The sequence below is a fragment of the Salmo salar genome, chromosome ssa10 (assembly GCF_905237065.1).
Source record: "Salmo salar chromosome ssa10, Ssal_v3.1, whole genome shotgun sequence".
NCBI lineage: Eukaryota > Metazoa > Chordata > Actinopteri > Salmoniformes > Salmonidae > Salmo > Salmo salar.
Genome location: NC_059451.1, coordinates 91,381,799 through 91,402,843, shown reverse-complemented (window position 1 = coordinate 91,402,843; position 21,045 = coordinate 91,381,799). Strand labels below are relative to the sequence as shown.

At 42.6% G+C, this 21,045-nt stretch overlaps 1 protein-coding gene across 6 annotated transcripts in view; it reads left to right on the top strand.

Annotated features, from left to right (window-relative positions):
* Positions 1-21,045, top strand: part of LOC106561156 (S phase cyclin A-associated protein in the endoplasmic reticulum) — a 140,549-nt gene that overhangs the window by 34,005 nt on the left and 85,499 nt on the right. For 4 of the 6 annotated variants that reach the window (XM_045688216.1, XM_045688217.1, XM_045688218.1 and 1 more), the window contains exons 2-9: positions 6,864-6,981; positions 8,152-8,228; positions 8,453-8,650; positions 12,891-12,991; positions 16,260-16,376; positions 17,149-17,276; positions 17,439-17,695; positions 18,485-18,814. In XM_045688216.1, the coding sequence (XP_045544172.1) occupies positions 6,864-6,981; positions 8,152-8,228; positions 8,453-8,650; positions 12,891-12,991; positions 16,260-16,376; positions 17,149-17,276; positions 17,439-17,695; positions 18,485-18,814 (1,326 nt within the window). The remainder of the gene's footprint in view (positions 1-6,863; positions 6,982-8,151; positions 8,229-8,452; positions 8,651-12,890; positions 12,992-16,259; positions 16,377-17,148; positions 17,277-17,438; positions 17,696-18,484; positions 18,815-21,045) is intronic. The other 2 variants (XM_045688220.1, XM_045688219.1) reach the window with 1 other exon arrangement.

Sequence of the window (21,045 nt, the reverse complement as noted above, 5' to 3'; positions counted from 1 at the left end):
GATCCCTCAGGAGACCATCCGCCACCTCATCAGGAGCATGCCCAGGCGTTGTAGGGAGGTCATACAGGCACGTGGAGGCCACACACACTACTGAGCCTCATTTTGACTTGTTTTAAGGACATTACATCAAAGTTGGATCAGCCAGTAGTGTGGTTTTCCACTTTAATTTTGAGTGTGACTCCAAATCCAGACCTCCATGGGTTGATAAATTGGATTTCCATTGATTATTTTTGTGTGATTTTGTTGTCAGCACATTCAACTATGTAAAGAAAAAAGTATTTAATAAGATTATTTCTTTCATTCAGATCTAGGATGTGTTGTTTAAGTGTTCCCTTTATTTTTTTGAGCAGTCTATTTTTTTAAACCTGCATTTTTAGTTAAAAGAAATTCATGTTAGCAGGCAATATTAACTAGGGAAGTTGTGTCTGGCTCATTGTGAACTGTGTGAAGAACATTTCTTCCTAACAAAGACCGTAATTAATTTTCCAGAATTTGACATAATTATGACATAACATTGAAGGTTGTGCAATGAAACAGCAATATTTAGACTTATGGATGCCACCCGTTTACTTAAAATACGGAATGGTTCCGTATTTCACAAAGAATAAACGTTTTGTTTTCGTAATGATAGTTTCCGGATTTGACCATATTAATGACCTAAGGCTCGTATTTCTGTGTGTTTATTATATTATAATTAAGTCTATGATTTGATAGAGCAGTCTGACTGAGCGGTGGTAGGCAGCACCAGGCTCGTAACCATGTATTCAAACAGCACTTTCGTACGTTTTGCCAGCAGCTCTTCGCAATGCTTGAAGCACAGCGCTGTTTATGACTTCAAGCCTATCAACTCCTGAGATTAGGCTGGCAATACTAAAGTGCCTATAAGAACATCCAATAGTCAAAGGTATATGAAATACAGGTGGTATAGAGAGAAATAGTCCTATAATAACTACAACCTAAAACTTCTTAACTGGGAATATTGAAGACTCATGTTAAAAGGAACCACCAGCTTTAATATGTTCTGAGCAAGGAACTTAAACGTTAGCTTTTTACATGGCACATATTGCACTTTTACTTTCTTCTCCGACACTGTATTTTTGCATTATTTCAACCAAATTGAACATGTTTCATTATTTATGAGACTAAATAGATTTTTATTTATGTATTATATTAAGTTAAAATAAGTGTTCATTCAGTATTGTTGTAATTGTCATTACAAATGTATATATAAAAATCGGCCAATTTTAATCATTGTCGACTTTTTTTGGTCCTCCGGTATTGGCGTTAAAATAATTATCGGTTGACCTCGTATGTATCAATGTATGTACAGTTGAAGTCGGACGTTTACATACACCTTAGCCAAATACATTTAAACTCAGTTTTTCACAATTCCTGACATTTAATCCAAGTAAAAATTCCCTGTTTTAGGTCAGTTAGGATCACCAGTACATTTTAAGAATGTGAGATGTCAGAATAATAGTAGAGAATTAGTTCTTTCAGCTTTTATTTCTTTTATCACATTTCCAGTGGGTCAGAAGTTTACATACACTCAATTAGTATTTGGTAGCATTGCCTTTAAATTATTTAACTTGGGTCAAACGTTTTTGGTAGCCTTCCACAAGCTTCCCACAATAGTTGGATTAATTTTTGCCCATTCCTCCTGACAGAGCTGGTATAACTGAGTTAGGTTTGTAGGCCTCCTTGCTCACACATGCTTTTTCAGTTCTGCCCACATATTTTCTATAGGGTTGAGGTCAGGGCTTTGTGATGGCCACTCCAATACCTTGACTTTGTTGTCCTTAAGCCATATTGTAACAACTTTGGAAGTATGCTTGGGGTCATTGTCCATTTGGAAGACCAATTTGCGACCATGCTTTAACTTCCTGACTGTTGTCTTGAGATGTTGCTTCAATATATCAACATAATTTTCCTACCTCATGGTGCCATCTATTTTGTGAAGTGCACCAGTCCCTCCTGCAGCAAAGCACCCCCACAACATGATGCTGCCACCCCCGTGCTTCACGGTTGGGATGGTGTTCTTCGGCTTGCAAGCGTCCCCCTTTTTCCTCCAAACATAATGCTGGTCATTATGGCCAAACAGTTCAGATCAAATCAAAGTTTATTTGTCACGTGCGCCGAATACAACAGGTGTAGACCTTACAGTGAAATGCTACTTACAGGCTCTAACCAATTGTGCAAAAAATGTAGTCGGTGAACAATAGGTAGGTAAAGAAATAAAACAACAGTAAAACGACAGGCTATATACAGTAGCGAGGCTATATACAGTAGCGAGGCTATAAAAGTAGCGAGGCTACATACAGACACCGGTTAGTCAGGCTGATTGAGGTAGTATGTACATATGGTTAAAGTGACTATGCATATATGATGAACGGAGAGTAGCAGTAGCGTAAAAGAGGGGTTGGCGGGTGGTGGGTGGGACACAATGCAGATAGCCCGGTTAGCCAATGTGCGGGAGCAGTGGTTGGTCGGCCCAATTGATGTAGTATGTACATGAATGTATAGTTAAAGTGACTATGCATATATGATAAACAGAGAGTAGCAGCAACGTAAAAAGAGGGGTTGGGGGGGCACACAATGCAATTAGTCCGGGTAGCCATTTGATTACCTGTTCAGGAGTCTTATGGCTTGGGGGTAAAAACTGTTGAGAAGCCTTTTTGTCCGAGACTTGGCACTCCGGTACCGCTTGCTATGCGGTAGTTCTATTTTTGTTTCATCAGACCAGAGGACATTTACGATCTTTGTCTCCATTTGCAGTTGCAAACCGTAGTCTGGCTTTTTTATGGCGGTTTTGGAGCACTGGCTTCTTCCTTGCTGAGCGGCCTTTCAGGTTATGTTGATATAGGACTCGTTTTACTGTGGATATAGATACTTTTGTACCTGTTTCTCCAGCATCTTCACAAGGTCCTTTGCTGTTGTTCTGGGATTGATTTGCACTTTTCGCACCAAAGTACATTCATTTCTAGGAGACAGAACGCGGCTCCTTCCTGAGCGGTATGACGGTTGCGTGGTTCCATGGTGTTTATACTTGTGTACTATTGTTTGTACAGATGAACGTGGTACCTTCAGGCGTTTGGAAATTGCTCCCAAGGATGAACCAGACTTGTGGAGGTCTACAATATTTTTTCTGAGGTCTTTAGCTGATTTCTTTTGATTTTCTCATGATGTCAAGCAAAGAGGCACGGAGTTTGAAGGTAGGCCTTGAAATACATCCACAGGTGCACCTCCAATTGACTCAAATGATGTCAATTAGCCTATCAGAAGCTTCTAAAGCATGACATAATTTTCTGGAATTTTCCAGGCTGTATAAAGGCACAGTCAACTTAGTGTATGTAATCTTCTGACCCACTGGAATTGTGATACAATGAATTATAACTGAAATAATCTGTCTGTAAACAATTGTTGGAAAAATTACTTGTCATGCACAAAGTAGATGTCCTAATCAACTTGCCAAAACTATAGTTTGTTAACAGGAGATTTGTGGAGCGGTTGAAAAAACGAGTTTTAATGACTGCAACCTAAAGTGTATGTAAACTTCCGACTTCAACTGTGTGTAAATTATGGCACACGAGACACATTCACACCTGCCCGAGTGGACTAATCCATTGCGTACTCTGTGGGGTTGGCTCACCAATAGTACATTTACAGTTAATTCCCATTTCTAATCTACAATGTTTGGTTAAGGTAATTTCTGTTAATGCATTCAATATATTATTATTACAGTCGTACGTTATTGTAGGTGTGGTCACGTTGTTTGCAGATCGCACAACCTAGGTTACAACTGTGAAATTAACGTTTTGGTTTATTTCATTCCATTTATGAGTTGTCAATGTATTGTCTTTCGTTTGGAGCGCTCCTGTCAATCTTGAATAAGGACACGTACCTGATTACGCATATAGAAGTAGGGCTAGTCTACCTGGCCTGTGTGCAAATGTAGGCCTATAAATATGCCCATTTGGGGATCTGATACTATTGATTTATTTGTTATTATTAATATTTTTTTTATTTCACATTTATTTAACCCACGCAGGCTAGTTGAGAACAGGTTCTCATTTCCAACTGTGACCTGGCCAAGATAAAGCAAAGCAGTTTGACACATACAACAACAGAGTTACATATGGAATAAACAAACATACAGTAGAAAAAGTCTATATACAGCATGTGCAAATGAGGTAGGATAAGGGAGGTAAGGCAATAAATAGGCCATGGTGGCGAAGTAATTACAATATAGCAATTAAACACTGGAATGGTAGATGTGCAGAAGATGAATGTGCAAGTAGAGATAATGGGGTGCAAAGGAGCAAGATAAATAAATACATACAGTATGGGGATGAGGTAGTTGGATGGGCTATTTACAGATGGCTTTGTACAGGTGCAGTGATCTGTGAGATGCTCTGACAGCTGGTGCTTAAAGTTAGTGAGGGAGATATGAGTCTCTAACTTCAGTGATTTTTGCAGTTCGTTCCAGTCATTGGCAGCAGAGAACTGGAAGGAGAGGCGGCCAAAGGAAGAATTTGCTTTGGGGGTGACGATATACCTGCTGGAGCGCGTGCTACGGGTGGGTGCTGCTATGGTGACCAGTGAGCTGAGATAAGGCTGGGCTTTACCTAGCAGAGACTTGTAGATGACCTGGGGCCAGTGGGTTTGGCGACGAGTATGAAGCGAGGGCCAGCCAACGAGAGCGTACATATCGCAGTGGTGGGTAGTATATGGGGCTTTAGTGACAGAACGGTGATAGACTGCATCCAATTTGTTGAGTAGAGTGTTGGAGGCTATTTTGTAAGTGACATTGCAGAAGTCGAGGATCGGTAGGAAGGTCAGTTTTACGAGGGTATGTTTGGCAGCATGATGCTTTGTTGCGAAATAGGAAGCCGATTCTAGATTTAATTTTGGATTGGAGATGCTTAATGTGAGTCTGGAAGTGGAGTTTACAGTCTAACCAGACACCTAAGTATTTGTAGTTGTCCACATATTCTAAGTCTGAACTGTCCAGAGTAGTGATGCTGGATGGGCGGGCAGGTGCGGGCAGCGATTGGTTGAAGAGCATGCATTTAGTTTTACTAGCATTTAAGAGCAGTTGGAGGCCACAGATGGAGAGTTGTATGGCATTGAAGCTCGTCTGGAGGTTAGTTAAGACAGTGTCCAAAGAAGGGCCAGAGGTATACCGAATGGTGTCGTCTGCGTAGAGGTGGATCAGAGAATCACCAGCAGTAAGAGCGACGACATTGATGTATACAGAGAAGAGAGTCGGCCCGAGAATTGAACCCTGTGGCACACCCATAGAGACTGCCAGAGGTCTGGACAACAGGCCCTCCGATTTCTGATTGTCTTAACTCACCATCACTGTGGAGCTTCTCAAAGTCATTTTTCCTTTGTCTCGAACAGCAAGTAAACAAAGTCTGTTTTTAAATACATTGAGAATGACAATAGTTCCTCAACGTAGCCTATTTAAAAAAATCTTTGCAGCTCTCTCCCTTTCGATTACCACTCAGCATGAAAGGGGAAATATCATGCTCTGATCTGGTGGAAACTAAATAAAATAGCCCTACCTGAGCTCACTGACCTGGGAAACTCTGAGGCCCCAGAATATGTTATACAATATTTCAAGTTTACTAGCACTAGCTTCAGGCTGGACCAAGTTAATCCAATACTTGATACAATGTTTCAAGTTCCTTGCAGACAGGCCATGCACAGCCAATGTGATTTATAGGATATTTATATTCCTCATGATATTTTCTACCTGTTGGCTGCAATGTTTTTTGTTGTTGGCTTTATGTAGTCTATTTTTACATATTGGCAATGGCAATAGAAGTTACTTTTAGATTTGTATCATTTTCACTGTTGGCGCTGGGAATGTAAGCATTTCGCTACACCCGCAATAACATCTGCTAAACATGTGTATGCGACCAGTAAAATTGTATTTGACGCTCAGATTTTTATCCGTAAGAAGTCAGTTTGGTGGAAACACTCCACTGGTGGGAAAATGTAAATATTTTCTTTATGCGGATTTTAGAATATTCGCATGAAAATCTGTCGTCAATTGGATGGAAACCTAGCTAGTGTCATAAAAACTATAATCTATTTTGTGGTTATGGAGAACATATACCTAGATGCCAGGCTTTCTCAGTAGATGGAAACAGCAGTCTTTAATTGGCATTGCAAAGTGGGACTCTGCTTATAGCAGATTTTCTTTTGGCATTCATGCATGGGATCCTCTAGACCATGTTGTGATGTGTGTGTGTGTGTGTGTGTGTGTGTGTGTGTGTGTGTGTGTGTGTGTGTGTGTGTGTGTGTGTGTGTGTGTGTGTGTGTGTGCACATATGCATGTGTGTGTGAGGGCGAGAGAGGGGAAAAGAGAGAGCGAGAGCAAGCTAGGAGTGAACGAGATTTTTGGCATGACTAACTCAATGTCACATGAGGTGCCAGGGCCCAGAGTTCAGAGACGTCTCTATTATAACACAGTACTTTGCATTTATGTATTATAAGGCATTTGATGCCCCATTCTGATTAAAACCCTTAACCTAGAGACTTATGTGTACATGTCCTCCTGTTACCAAGCAGCATAACATGCTGGTGTGAAGAACCACATTGTGCTTTTCAAAACTTCACATGCTTTATCTGTCCAGTTTGGGACAGGTCTCCTCAGATGGCCATAAAACATTTGTGCACATTCTCTTGTGTAGCCTAGTCTATATGTAGGCCAACCCTGCTGCCTAAACATTTCCATCTGCCGTACAGAGCACCAGCTTTTATCCACAGCTTGTTGTCAGTGTTATAAACTTGCCCATGTGTAGTTAGGTTTTGGTATTTGGTACCATTTGACGTGATCCCCATTTTGTCTGCAGGCATCTTTTCAGCGCTCAAACAGCCATGACAAGGTGCGGAAGATTGTTGCAGAGGAGGGCCGTGCTGCTAGAAATCTCATTGCCTGGAGTGTTCCTCTAGAGAACAAAGAGGAGGAAGGTCAGTGATGTCAAAATGCACACAGGCACACTCACATGCTAAAATGGGGCTTTCAATACTATGTCAGATTAATGACTGTCTTAATGTACACAGTGTTTTTCGCCAGATATATTTTTTTGTTATCTTGGTGGGTATGGAATTGGTTGGATGGGCAAACTCCAATGTTCACCTCCAGTGGCAGGAGCTGATGTTGACTTTTATAGTGCATGAATCAGAGGGCATTGGGGTGAGGAAAAGTCACCAGTCCAGACACTGCTCTTAGCTGTAATACAACATCTACTATAACAAAATTACATCCTCAAATTCACCTCTGTTGTTCTTTCGATTGGCCCCACATCTATACTACCCCTCACTGAGACGACTACAGTAGATAGATTAGAGATTGCCTGTCCTTTGATATTTCTATATTTGAGATGGTATGCAACTTTGCGTTAGTGATTCCAACTATTAAGTTAAACTGGTGTCAAGATGTACACTGATAATATGTTCATTAGTCCCTCATCAGTTTAAACATATCAATATGACTTGATTTAATGAGCTTCACATCCACTGACTAGGCAGAAAAGTGGGGGCTGTTTTAATTGATTGACGGAAAACTATCAGTTTGCCCGCTTTTAAACAACACGATTGATTATGATTAGGAACATGCATCAATTAGCCCAGTTAGTCCTTTGAATGAACAAAGGCAGAATATTTCATAACCGGCTGGATAGGTTCTGCAATGGGTAACTACAATAAAGAAGAAAGATGTTTAATCTGTGATACCAATAACCTGCTCTTGCTCACAGCTTTTTCATTGTAACAGGGTTGTTTTTCTACAGTATTTGGGCATTTTGCCAAAATAAGCACCTTTTACCTACTCTGAGAATGTTGGGCAGAGAACAGCTTGAGAGAGAACGTTTTTCTCTTGCAGGGCTTTGTTACAGGCCTGTGTTATGTAAGGTGTGTGTGTGTGTGTGTGTGTGTGTGTGTGTGTGTGTGTGTGTGTGTGTGTGTGTGTGTGTGTGTGTGTGTGTGTGTGTGTGTGTGTGTGTGTGTGTGTGAGGTTCTGCACTTTTATGTTTAGTACCTCCCTCAGGCCATATTCTATCTTTGGCAAAATGAAGGGTGACCAGATCAATGTAAAAGCCATGTGTGTTTTTCAGAACTAAATGTTTTTATGTTTCACAGGGAAGTCCAAAACTCATACCAACACCCATTTGAGGAACCAGCGGATCAACTCTGGTCTGCACAGGAATAAGAAACAGGTGTGCATAACACATCATCAACTCTTAAACTAATGGGGATAGAGGACAATATTAGCCCACATATTCTAATTTTGCCACCCTTTTATAAAAAACCATAGTAAAAACTAAAGATGTGTGAAATGGTTTGCTCGCTGCTATTTATTCACCTTTACCACTAGAGGGCGTTGTAGACGTAGTTGCATCCTATGATTTGTCTCAAGTCTCCCCTCCTGCTGTCTCCACAGAATGCAGGCCTGGACAGCAAGAGTACAGCCGGGGCCTTGCTTGAAAAGGGAGCAGAGAAGAGCCCCTCCAAAGCCAGGCAGCCGCGCAAGGTGGACCTGCGAGCACGATACTGGGCCTTCCTCTTCGACAATCTGCGGCGGGCCGTGGACGAGATCTATGTCACTTGTGAATCTGACCAGAGTGTGGTGGAGTGCAAGGTAGGGACTCAACAGACTGTCACCCAACACCTCCTGTCATATGTTAACTCTAGCTACTTCAACAGGGTCCTTCTCAACAAGCTCATAGACGATAAATAGAATTAGTTGGAGGCACTGCAGAGCACCACACTTCATCAACACTAGAGGGAGATATTGAGTTGATAACGGAGGTTCTCCCTCTCTCACATTCCTGTTGTTCTCTGGTTAGTGTCAGAGGGGCCTTTGAAGGCTTGCTGGTGAGAGAATTATCACAAGGCACTCTCCTGGGTCTGGCTGGAGGGGGTGGATGTTGATGACATGGTGTAAACAGTGTGGATTTGTGGCGTGTGGTTTTCTAGGGTTGTGCCAGTGGGCTTGGAATGGAGGCTGGGCTGGCCGACTGGAAGGGAAGCCATGCCGGAGTCTCTGTTTGGGGCAACAATGAATGTGAACTGAACAACTGAAAGGATAGGCTACTGATAGCACACAATAAGGATATTGGGATTTGTTATGAAATTGTTGCTGCTTACATCTGAGTTTCATTCCAAAACACTATACATCCATTTTCAGGAATATTGGTAAATTAGCTTTTATTGTTAAAAGAGTACAAAAATTAAATAATGAAATAGTTTGGCGTCTTTTCACTCTCTAATCATAACTGGGGTTGTTCAATGTATTTTTTATTATTTTTTAAATCTATCTCTTGATGGCTTCATTTCAGAGACACATACGTTGTTGTTTTTTGCAAAATGCTCTATATTATCCTCCTCACTCTGAGAAAGTAGTACTACTGCTATGTTTTACAGTCAAATGTAACAAATAACTACATTTATTATAAAGAAATGTACAAAATGATACATTTGACATCAATATTAAAAAATAGATATATAATTCAATACAATATGAGATCTATATGTAAAATATTTCCATTTGACATTTGAGTCATTTAGCAGATGCTCTTACCTAGAGCGACTTACAGTAAGTGGATTCATCTTAAGATGGCTAGGTGAGACAACCACATATCACAGTCAAATATACAGGACACAAACATTCCATTCCAGCTAAACAATGGATATATAGCATTTTGCAAAATAACACATTTTCACACACATCTAAAATCTATGAATAAAATATCTTATTTTACACACACATGAAGGTAGCCCCATAAGCAATCATTTCTGATGAAAAAACACAAATGTGAAATATTGGTGGATATAGCATTTTGGCAATAATCTCAACTGTTATCAGTGGTGTACACCAGGCATGGTTTGTTGTTGAGTGTCACTCCAGCAGCACACTAATGCCCTTGTTTACTAGGCAGGGCCAGTAGTGTAATACTGCTTCAGGACTGTCCTGCCATGTTGATCTGGCTTTGCTCTGCTGTATTGATGAGTCTGCCATGCTACATTATGCTGAGCATGGTTGTGGTGACCGCGTGTGGTCAGTGCTGGAACACACTGCCCCTGCCTGTGGTCTCCAGTGGGGCTGTGTGAGATGTAGTCTGGCTGCTGTGTTGTGTTCTCACCCCAGTGAAGTCTAATGGGCTAGGCTCATATCCCCGTCAGTCCCACGACTCCCACCCAGCCAGCCTCAGCCTGGCCCTAATGGACTGACTGACTCTCTAATAAATGATTGAATTAGCTGGAGGGGAAGCAGAGTGCTCTGATACCACCCGGCCACAATCCCCTGGAGTGGTGTAAATCTGCACTTTGTGCTCTCGCACAAACACAAACAGGCCCACTGCGCTCTGCCACCCACAGGCACATAGCGCTGGCCTGGTGATGTGACATCACTTTGTTCTCAGGCCTATAGATAGTTTAGACATTTAGAACTGTGGGGAGAGTTTGATTGTATGCTTCTGTTGTTTGAATGAGACTAACAGACCAACAGATATAGTTCAGCCCTTCCTTCATCAACACTGGCTCCTCCTGGGTGGGACCCTCCAGCCCCAGCCAGGGGAGCCAGCCCATGCAGCAATCTGATTTATGCTTGTATATTAATAACGCCCACATCTCTTTAACCCACAGCCCCCAGGTCTAATTAGTTATTTCTTATAAACCATTTGTTCCGTCTGGGCCCTGATTTATGCCACATCATACTACGCTACCATGCAGGGAAGGAGAGCTACAGTAGAAGGGCTCTACTGCATCAAATGATGACATTGAGGAAGCTTCAAGGAAAAAACAAACATGATTTGGCACAGAATATATTGTCAGAAACTAAAAGTGAAATTGGATGGACTTTCACTCTACTAAATGTTTTTAGCATTTCATTGTTACTGAAATGACCATGTTTTTACTGTTCATCAGGCTTCATATGACCTCTAGCAGGTTTAAACCTTTATGCCGTTCTCAGGAAATCTTAAGTACTTCTATTTAGGTGAGTAGTATTTGTCGGCAAGTGTGTTGGTTTGTGTCGTGAACATGGTTTTCAGTGCCCTTCACGCAGTGTCACACCAGGCAGTGCCTCCCTCTGTCCTCAGCTGTTGCAGCCTTCATTATCAAATGAAACCAGCAGCAGAGGGCCTGGCTGGGGCTGTTAACTAGCTCTAATCAGCAGGCCTGCTGCTGGACACATCTTTCACTGGGCTGACTTCTCTATTAACTAAAAGCACTGTGAAGCTTTACTCTCAATTACCACTCCCTCCCATACTCCCCATCAATCACTAGAGCTCTGCCTGGGCTGACTGCTGAGGAGGGGACAGATGGGCTATAGTCTTCACAAGCCAGTATGTCCCCTCTCTGTCGGTTTGACTAGAGTGCTGGGTGTCGGAGAGGACTGGCTCTAGCCTTCACAACTCACTATGTCCTCTCTGTGATAAACAAACATGAACCTCATCTCTAACAAGTAGGCTAGTGCACATACATTGTGATTTATTGTTTTATTTGACAATGTCAGATGACCTATAATAATTAAAGAAATATGACTCCTTATGTAGCCTACCAGTTTGACTGAGTTCTAAGATTGTGTATTTCGATAGCCACCTTCACAGAGGATGGGAAATGAACAGTGGGTAGAGTGAGATTGGGTATCGGATGGACAATAGGTTGCGTCACCGGACTCTACCTGTGCCAGTAGCAAGAAATGATTACAAGCCAATTAAATTTGTCTTGGCCCCTCTGGTAATGTCATTGGTAATTTCAGCCCCACCTCTTGTGGTGGATCAGTGGTGCAGGGAGAAGTATTTTTACAGAGATGTTTTTGTCTTCTCTTGTCATGGGCTGAATAGAAGGGCCTCTTACCTGTTTGTGTGGGTGAGATGTGCTCCACTGACTGTGACTGGGCCTGGCCCAGATTCCCACTCCTCTGTGTTATAGAGGTGCAGGGGGCGTTTGGGTTACCTGGAGCCCCAGAGTGCTGTGAGATTTGGAGCTGGATAGAGCCTCTGAGATTCTCCACAAATAGAGACAATACACAGGGTGCAGAGATCTGTGCCACTTCTCCCTCACTATGGCTGTTTCCAAAGTTAACCTATTACAAGACCACACTGAACAGTCTGAACTGAATTTCAAATCATAATCTCTAAGACAAAGTAGTTTCTCATTGTACTGATATTATATGTGGATGATTGCAGGGGCGTCAAGCATCTAAAAAATCTTAAGGGACACAAGGTATGTAAGGATGGCTGGGGGGTGGTCCGGAGGGGGGCTCGGCCCCCATCCGTAAGTTGTTGAATTTTTCAAACACATGAAACCGCTTTTTCCTGCTATCTAGAGCTATAATCGTATTGTTAATTCTATGTAAAAAATAATATATATAACATTTTTTAAATGTATATTTTTATGCATATCTAAGCATACCTCTTGAGCTGTCTTTACCCTCCTGGCTGGTGGTTCTTTTTTTAAAGAAATTAAATATGCTTCTTTGCATCTCTGCTAAAATCTGGGTAAAGATTTAAAGGAATGTGAGTTTTATTCAGTACATTTAGTTATTCCTTGCTTTTCTAAAACCTACGAACCATGCCAGCTAACATGGTTAATCTAGCTACTCTAACCTGATTAACAGCCTGAAATGGCTTCTTGGTAGCTAGGCTAGTTATGAGGTTGGGAGATTGGGAACCTGTCTGGGCTAGCTAAAGCATACTTCATAAAATTGACAAGTGGCTAGTAGTGTTACAGAAGAGAAAAAAATATTGGACAAATCTGAGTGGGCAAGTACCCCCGCGCCCCCTATGGGCATGACGCCTTTGGATGTTTGTGTGATTGATGATGGATACACTGAGATGCCTTCGTCTGTCTGAAAGGTGTTTGTCTTTATTTAGGAGGTGCTGATGATGTTGGACAACTATGTGCGGGACTTTAAAGCTCTCATCGACTGGATCCAGCTGCAGGAGAAGTTAGAGAAAACAGATGCCCAGAACAGGTGATCGATCGATGTCTTGTCTCTCTCTTTCTCTCTCACACAGATGTGTGTGTGTATATATATACATACACACACACACACACACACACACACACACACACACACACACACACACACACACACACGTGCCCCTACCCTGTCTCTCACGCCAACAAAGTTGAGAGATCACATGGACACCAAAACACATTGAGAAATTAGTTTACTGTAATAGAGAAGTTAACTTTTCTAACCATACCTTTTTTATGTCTCAACTACTCAAATTGCACACAGAGCAGACACTACTAAAACGAGAGTATCAATGAACATTGATTCTGGAAAATGAACGCTCAGGTTGTCGTACGCGGCATTGGGGTACCACGTACCGCTAGCAGCATTTTAGCCAGACTGTTATACTAGCTGTCAAGTCTGTTTATAAATGTGCAATAAAGCATAACACCATTTTATATAAGGAATTGGCAACTCGTTCTCATTCTGATAAATAAGTTAGGCCACTTGATTTCAACATCTGACCAAATTGGACAGGCTAACATGCTTTTCAAACAGTTGGAGACAGACAGAAGGGTGTGTTCGTAACAATTCAACTGTTCAACCTCGTTAGCTAGCAAATAGATCCAAGTTGGCTAAACTTGAAATATAAAGATTAGCTGGCTAAGCACGAGCATGTGGACTTGAGATTGTTGATGAGACCTGTGTTATTTTCTAGAGCCTAATGCCTGCTACAAGAAGTTAGTCATTTATTAGTGAATGTGCATTATGCATAGTGAATGTGCATTATGCATGGTTCTAGTTACTTAAGTGTGTAACAAAAAAGGGCATTTTCATAGACAGACTTGAAAGCCAGATCATGACTATTACAACAACAAAAAAGCAAGTTAAAATAAATACACTATTAGTGGGTCTTATGGTTGTGGAAGGCTTATATTTAGCCTAGGTATAACTTCACAAGCCCTGAATTCATTAGATTATTGCTGGCTGTTTGAAATGCTGTGTATTTTACTTTTAATTGTACAATGCTTATTTAGAGAGAACATACACAAAATCGAAATGTATATCGTGAATCGCACATAAATTGAACAAAATGTAGATATGATTTTTAGGCCATATCGCCCAACCCTAGGCTGTCGGCTAATCAACCGATTACAGATTCATTTTCCACTTCATATTAACTAGGCTACTCTATATTTAAAAGTTTCAATTCACTAGTCAGTCGAGCCCTCTCTTGCTGGAATGACCGATATGCATCTTCTAGCGATCTATTGATAGGATAGACACCTGTCAGTCACAAAGCGAGTGACGACAGAGAAACGCAGTCTGCTGTCTATCCCGCCTCCCTGTATAATTTTTGTGTGCTGGGGTTGGTTGCAGTCGAATTTTTATACACGGGATAGAGCATGATGCTGGTGAATTTGTATGTCCCAGGTCATGTAAGCGGTAACGATGAGTCAAAATCCACGATTTAGCCTAATATCTCTGGCATATTCACGTGTTTCACATAGCTAGCCTCGGAGTCTTGGAGCATAGTAGGCTATTGACTGCTTTGACAACTAAACAGCAAGTGTTGACTAGTTTATAAAAGCTGTCGAACTGACTGGATAAAGTCGATCTCCCATATCCCTTTGCCATTCATCAATCATGCAACGTGGTTACACTATGTCCATGGTATCGCATCCGGACAAGTAAACCAAATCATTTCCCAGGTTTCCTTTCCTAGGATGACGGGACTTGCCAGACAGTGACTCAAAAAAGAAATAAAAAGACAGTGACGCTAAAGTGAGCGACTCGTCTTGTCAGTGTTGCCTATCGAATCTGTGAAAGAGACATTTATTTGGCTCCCTGATTTGCATAGCTTACTGGTAGGTTTCTTGGCGATTATCTTTAGATAAATTATGAAAACATTCGATGAAGATGGTGAATCATCACTGCAGGAACAATAGGTAGTGGAGAGCCTCATTCTGGTCCAAATACTGTGTGATAATTCGGGCCCAAACGGAATCCAGGCATTACAACGGAATTAACAATATACATGTTTTTATTGACTTTAGTAAGGAACCAACTAAATGTATTGAAAATGTTTTAATTTTCCCAAGTTTATCATAAGACATGAGCAGAATGCATCAGTGATAAGTATTTGCTGTAACTTTCTGAAAAGGCAACGAGACTGTCCCTGTGTGTGTGCGCGCGTTGCGCGTGTCTACCACTTGTGTAGCCGTTAGCGATGATGCTAATGAAAACAGTCTTCTGGTAGATGGAAAGTCTTTCCCAAAACCTTCTCAGTTAAATCTTAACTACAAAGTAGCCTATGCTTACCTGGCAGAATATCAGAATTATTTTAATCAATCAAGTGGGTATTTGTTTTGCAAACTCTACCATCATGTGCGCTACAAAAACACCGCTAGGTGCACACTTGAATTAAAGGATAACTACACACACAAATCCAAAATTCGTTGATTTTTCCCAGACCTCAAAAGTAGTCTCCAGATGTGGTTTAAGCATTTGTGGATTTAGAACATCTCGTTGTGGACTTACAACATCAAATGTTTGTTTTTCTATTATAGGTGATTTTGACAGCGAATAAACTGAATAAAAACTGAAACCTGGAATAACTAACTTTAATACATTTTTCAAGATAATGTGGGCTATTTACTAAATATTTCTGTTTTAATAAAACACAGTTTGAAAAACAAACATCATTGTGGCCATTCCTATCTTGCAATAAAACTGTATCTAAGACAGGTTAAAGGTTTAATGTTTTCCAACTTAGAAAATAGTCCTGATCATATAGAACTAGACAATATCCAAAACAAGACATTAGAATGTACCAAAATAGAGCTCCTTCGGCCAAAAAATCCTTTGCCCCGGGGCGCCTGGCTGTTTCTATTTGGCTGGGTACTCGCACTGCTTTCGCTCTCTGTCTCGCTGTCACTTGCTCTCACTCTCTCACCCCCATCGCTCCCCGAGGGAACCTCTAAGTGACATCTCTGCTCCATGCCATTGAGTCAGACACACTGGATCAATGGCTTCTCTTTAACACAATGACCACAACACCTGTTAATTGACTAAGATATAAAAATCCAAGCTTTATGTTGCCTCCCAATTTGTACATTTTAACATAGACTGTTAATCAATCAGTCAACCTTTGTTTCTGTGTTCCATTAATTGAATTATTTTTAGCTAAAGTGAGACACAAATCTCACCCTGAACTATGGTACTACAGTATATTACAAGTTTATGAAAAACATATTCATTTCTTTGTCCCCTCTGATTCCAGACCCACGTCTTTGGCTTGGGAAGTGCGTAAAATGTCCCCAGGTCGTCATGTGTTGCCTAGCCCCTCATCAGACAGAATGGTCCCTTCTCCTAGTGCTCGCCGTGCCCTCAACTTTGGGTAAGATTTTTCCATCTCATTTCTGGTTCAGTTGACAGCCCTAATCTCCACTGTTTCTGATCTGAGCTCAAAGTGCTTACCATCATGTTTATGTAATGACTGACAGTCATTATGAACACACAGCAGTCATCAAAATCCATTGTTGTTTTACTCCCCATCAGCGCATTCTGGGAAGCAGTACAATCTGTTGCACCTCAGCATCTTTCAGCTGCAGCCTGGCTGACATTATGTGTAAAATGGTCAGCCATCATTAGATGTTTACAGTTAGCGTAAAGGGAACACAAATGCCAAAACCTCTAACGGATCAATGTAAGATATGATGTGCCGACTGGTCTAGGTTGGTAGAGGCTACTCTGTGATCTGATAAGGGGATTGATTGCTGATGGCGAGGCATTTGTTTAATGTAATTTGTTGAGTCTCACTGGCCCTCGCCACAGAAACAGTGGGAGGTGTAGATAAAAGTGTGGTTAAAGACTGCTGAAGCATCAGTTCAATATGTGCAGTTCCCTGTAATCGAATGCTGCAGGAAATGGGTATTGATCATGAAGGAGGTCTGTTGCCTGAGAAAGCCCTGTAGGCCCTGGGAGTGTTGTGATGAAAAGCCCCGCCTGGAAGAGGCAGATGGAGCTGCTCACCTTAGGGTCATCTCTTTTAGTGGTCCTCACAGCCATTTGTACTATTTTTGTACAGTGATAATCTCTCTGGTTGAAATGCTTTTGTGTATGTTGGGATTGTTCTCTTCTGGTTCTGATTTATGTGTTTATCTCTCCAGTGGTCCTCCTCCGACATTGGCGGTAGCTCGTCTGTCCCACACGGGCCCCAGCTGGGCTGAGCGGGTCAAGTCCTCCCAGTCTCTCCCTGTCCCCAGCCAGCCCAACACCTGTCCTGTAGAGAAACCAGGTAAGCAGAGCTCTTTCCTCCACATCTATAGAATGAACTACATTTAGTACACCTCTGATGTCCTTTTGTTGTCAGGGTGTGTCCCCCCTTCTGATTAACGCCTATGGGGCATCGACATTTGTTTTGTTCTCTTCTTATTCGTGTGTGTCCTTCTGTGTCCAGGTAAGAAGGACTCTGAGGGCTGGGAGACAGTCCAGCGTGGACGTCCTGCTAGACCTCGCTCTGCCATCATCGTAGCCAAGGTCAGCCCGGTCCTGGCCCACATCAGCCCTAAAGACGACAGTAACAAGGAGAACCAGCAGCTCCTTGACAGGTCCTGCCCCCTGGATAAAGACAAGGGTCACTGTGAACAGCCAATCCCTGAGGAGCCTGTCCCACTTGAGGAGACGGCAGGAGACTTGGAGAAGGGTAACATGGAGGTACTGAGCCCTGACGTCGCTCACCCTCCCAGGAGTCCCCAAATATAAATTATTCAGGAAGACGGGAGATGTGGTGCAGAGTAACTCAAAACCGTTTTATCAGCCACATTGTTTTTGTTTTGAGCTCCACAGTACTCATAGACAGCCTGTCCAGACGGGGCATATCAGTTTTAACACAATTGATCGTACACTGAAATTTCAGAGGCAGAAAGATGCCATTTTCACTGTCATTAAATAAATTCTCTCTCAATGCCTCAACACACTGGGTAGGGGTGTATTCTAGGCATTGCTTGATTTAGACAGAATTCATGTGTTTCCACATTTATACTAAAAAAAATATAAACGCAACATGAAACAGTTTCAACTATTTTTACTGAGTTATAGTTCATATAAGGGCATCAGTCAATTGAAATAAATTAATTAGGCCCTAATCTGTGGATTTCACACGCCTGGGCAGGGGCGCAGCCATGGGTGAGCTTGGAAGGATGTGGGCCCACCCACTTGGGAGCCAGGCCCAGCCAGCCAATCAGCCAATCAATTTTTATTTTAGTGAAACATTCATGAAATGTTTCACTAATGTGAAACAGTCATGAAACATTTTACATTTTGCGTTTATTTTTGTTCAGTATAGTTTATTTGATGATCTGATGAGGTTTGGGTGTTTAGGGCATGTTAGTGCCAACCTCCCTGCATGATGTGTGTGTTAATCGTTTTGATTTGTCACTGCTCATGAAATGCTTGGAATATGCATGTCTTTAATATTGTATGTGTGTGATTGTGTCGGTGCAGCCCCCAGCAGACAGTGTGCAAGACTCGGGGCAGTGTGTCGACATACCCTGTGAGGACACGCCTCCGCCCATACCAGCCCCAACCCCTTCTCTTACACAAGCCGAAGACCCTACCCCCTCCGCAACCATATTCCTACCAGCTCCAGTCCCTTCCTTAGCCCTCCCTCCGTCCCTAGACACGGCCCAGATGGATGGGCCCAGTGCTCTGGGGAACAAGGGGGCTGCCGGGGGTGCGTCACAGGGCATGGCAACATCTGCTCCAGGACAGGCTGAGACTTCCATGGCAGCGGTGAAACTGGAGAGTGTGCTGGACCCCACAGAGCTTTCCACTGTGAGTGCTGAGCGATGGAGGAGCAGAGGGAGGGGAGGGCTCAGTGCGGGGGGGGGTCAGGGATCCCCAGGGGCCTTCACCGCCTAAACAAAGTCAATCTACAGAACCTTCAGCCACAATGTGAGATGACATGCTGCACAGCCCCCTCAGAACAGCCCTGTGCCAGGCAGGACGGTTTACTTGGGGGTGTTGATGGTTGGCTGTGAGAGGATGACCATATGGGTCCGGTTGTGGGAGCTCTGAAAGCAGTGTCTGTCGTGTTCGTTGCTGGAAGTAGCCAGCCCAGTTGTTATGCTGTGTTGATGAAGTGGGCAATAATCAAAACTTGACTGTGATTTGAGCTGAAATGGTGAGAGAACCTGTGACAGGGTGTCCAGTTCAGGGACAGGTTCAGCCCAAAGGGCCAGGGGTCATGGCATGTATACAAACGTGGCCAAACGTTTTGAGAATGACACAAATATTAATTTCCACAAAGTTTGCTGCTTCAGTGTCTTTAGATATTTTTGTCAGATGTTACTATGGAATACTGAAGTATAATTACAAGCATTTCATAAGTGTCAAAGGCTTTTATTGACAATTACATTAAGTTGATGCAAAGAGTCAATATTTGCAGTGTTGACCCTTCTTTTTCAAGACCTCTGCAATCCGCCCTGACATGCTGTCAATTAACTTCTGGGCCACATTCTGACTGATGGAAGCCCCTTCTTGCATAATCAATGCTTGGAGTTTGTCAGAATTTGTGGGGTTTTGTTTGTCCCCCCGCCTCTTGGGGATTGACCACAAGTTCTCAATGGGATTAAGGCCTGGGGAGTTTCCTGGCCGTGGACCCAAAATATCGATGTTTTGTTCCCTGAGCCACTTGGCTGAGAAGCAACCCCACACATGAATGGTCTCAGGATGCTTTACTGTTGGCATGACACAGGACTGATGGTAGCGCTCACCTTGTCTTCTCCGGACACGCTTTTTTCCGGATGCCCCAAACAATCGGAAAGGGGATTCATCAGAGAAAATGACTTTACCCCAGTCCTCAGCAGTCCAATCCCTGTACCTTTTGCCGAATATCAGTCTGTCCCTGATGTTTTTCCCTGAGAGAAGTGGCTTCTTTGCTGCCCTTCTTGACACCAGGCCATCCTCCAAAAGTCTTCGCCTCACTGTGCGTGCACATGCACTCACACCTGCCTGCTGCCATTCCTGAGCAAGCTCTGTACTGGTGGTGCCCCGATCCCGCAGCTGAATCAACTTTAGGAGACGTTCCTGGCGCTTGCTGGGCTTTCTTTGGCGCCCTGAAGCCTTCTTCACAACAATTGAACCGCTCTCCTTGAAGTTCTTGATGATCCGGTAAATGGTTGATTTAGGTGCAATCTTACTGGCAGCAATATCCTGTGAAGCCCTTTTTGTGCAAAGCAATGATGGTGGCACGTGTTTCCTTGCAGATGAATCGCAATTAATTGCAAAGTCCCTCTTTGCCATACCATGGTTGACAGAGGAAGAACAATGATTCCAAGCACCACCCTCTTTTTGAAGTTTCCAGTCTGTTATTCGAACTCAATCAGCATGACAGAGTGATCTCCAGCCTTGTCCTCGTCTACACTCACACCTGTGTTAGAGAATCACTGACATGATGTCAGCTGGTCCTTTTGTTGCAGGGCTGAAATGCAGTGGAAATGTTTTTGGGGGATTCAGTTAATTTGCATGGCAAAGAAGGACTTTGCAATTAATTGCAATTTATCTGATCACTCTTCATAACATTCTAGAGTATATGCAAATTGCCATCATACAAACTGAGGCAGCAGACTTTGTGAAAATTTATATTTGTGTCATTCTCAAAAATGTTGGCCACGACTGTACAATGACTGTCAGGTATTAGTTTGTTTTCTGTAGCTAGTCTCCACTGTGCATTATGGATCAGCAGCCGTCCTGTGTCAGGTCTGTTACTGCCTATGTAGTCTCTCTGCAGTTAATCAGAAATACCCTCCTTCACTAGCAGGGCTACTGTCTGTCATAGATACTTCCACAGCACTTTAACCTCTTATGGAGGTTTTTCTCTCTACCTAGAGATGTCTTTTGAATGATCTACAGGGAAAGTTATTTTAGCTCAGATCAAACGCAGGCAGATCTGGTCTTAGTTCTGGACCAGGCCAGACACCTCTCTGGGTGGCTCAGATAAGCCCAGTGCTGTTTAGACTCCTCTGCAGGACCCTAGTTAGAGACAAACAGCTTCGTTGGTGAGA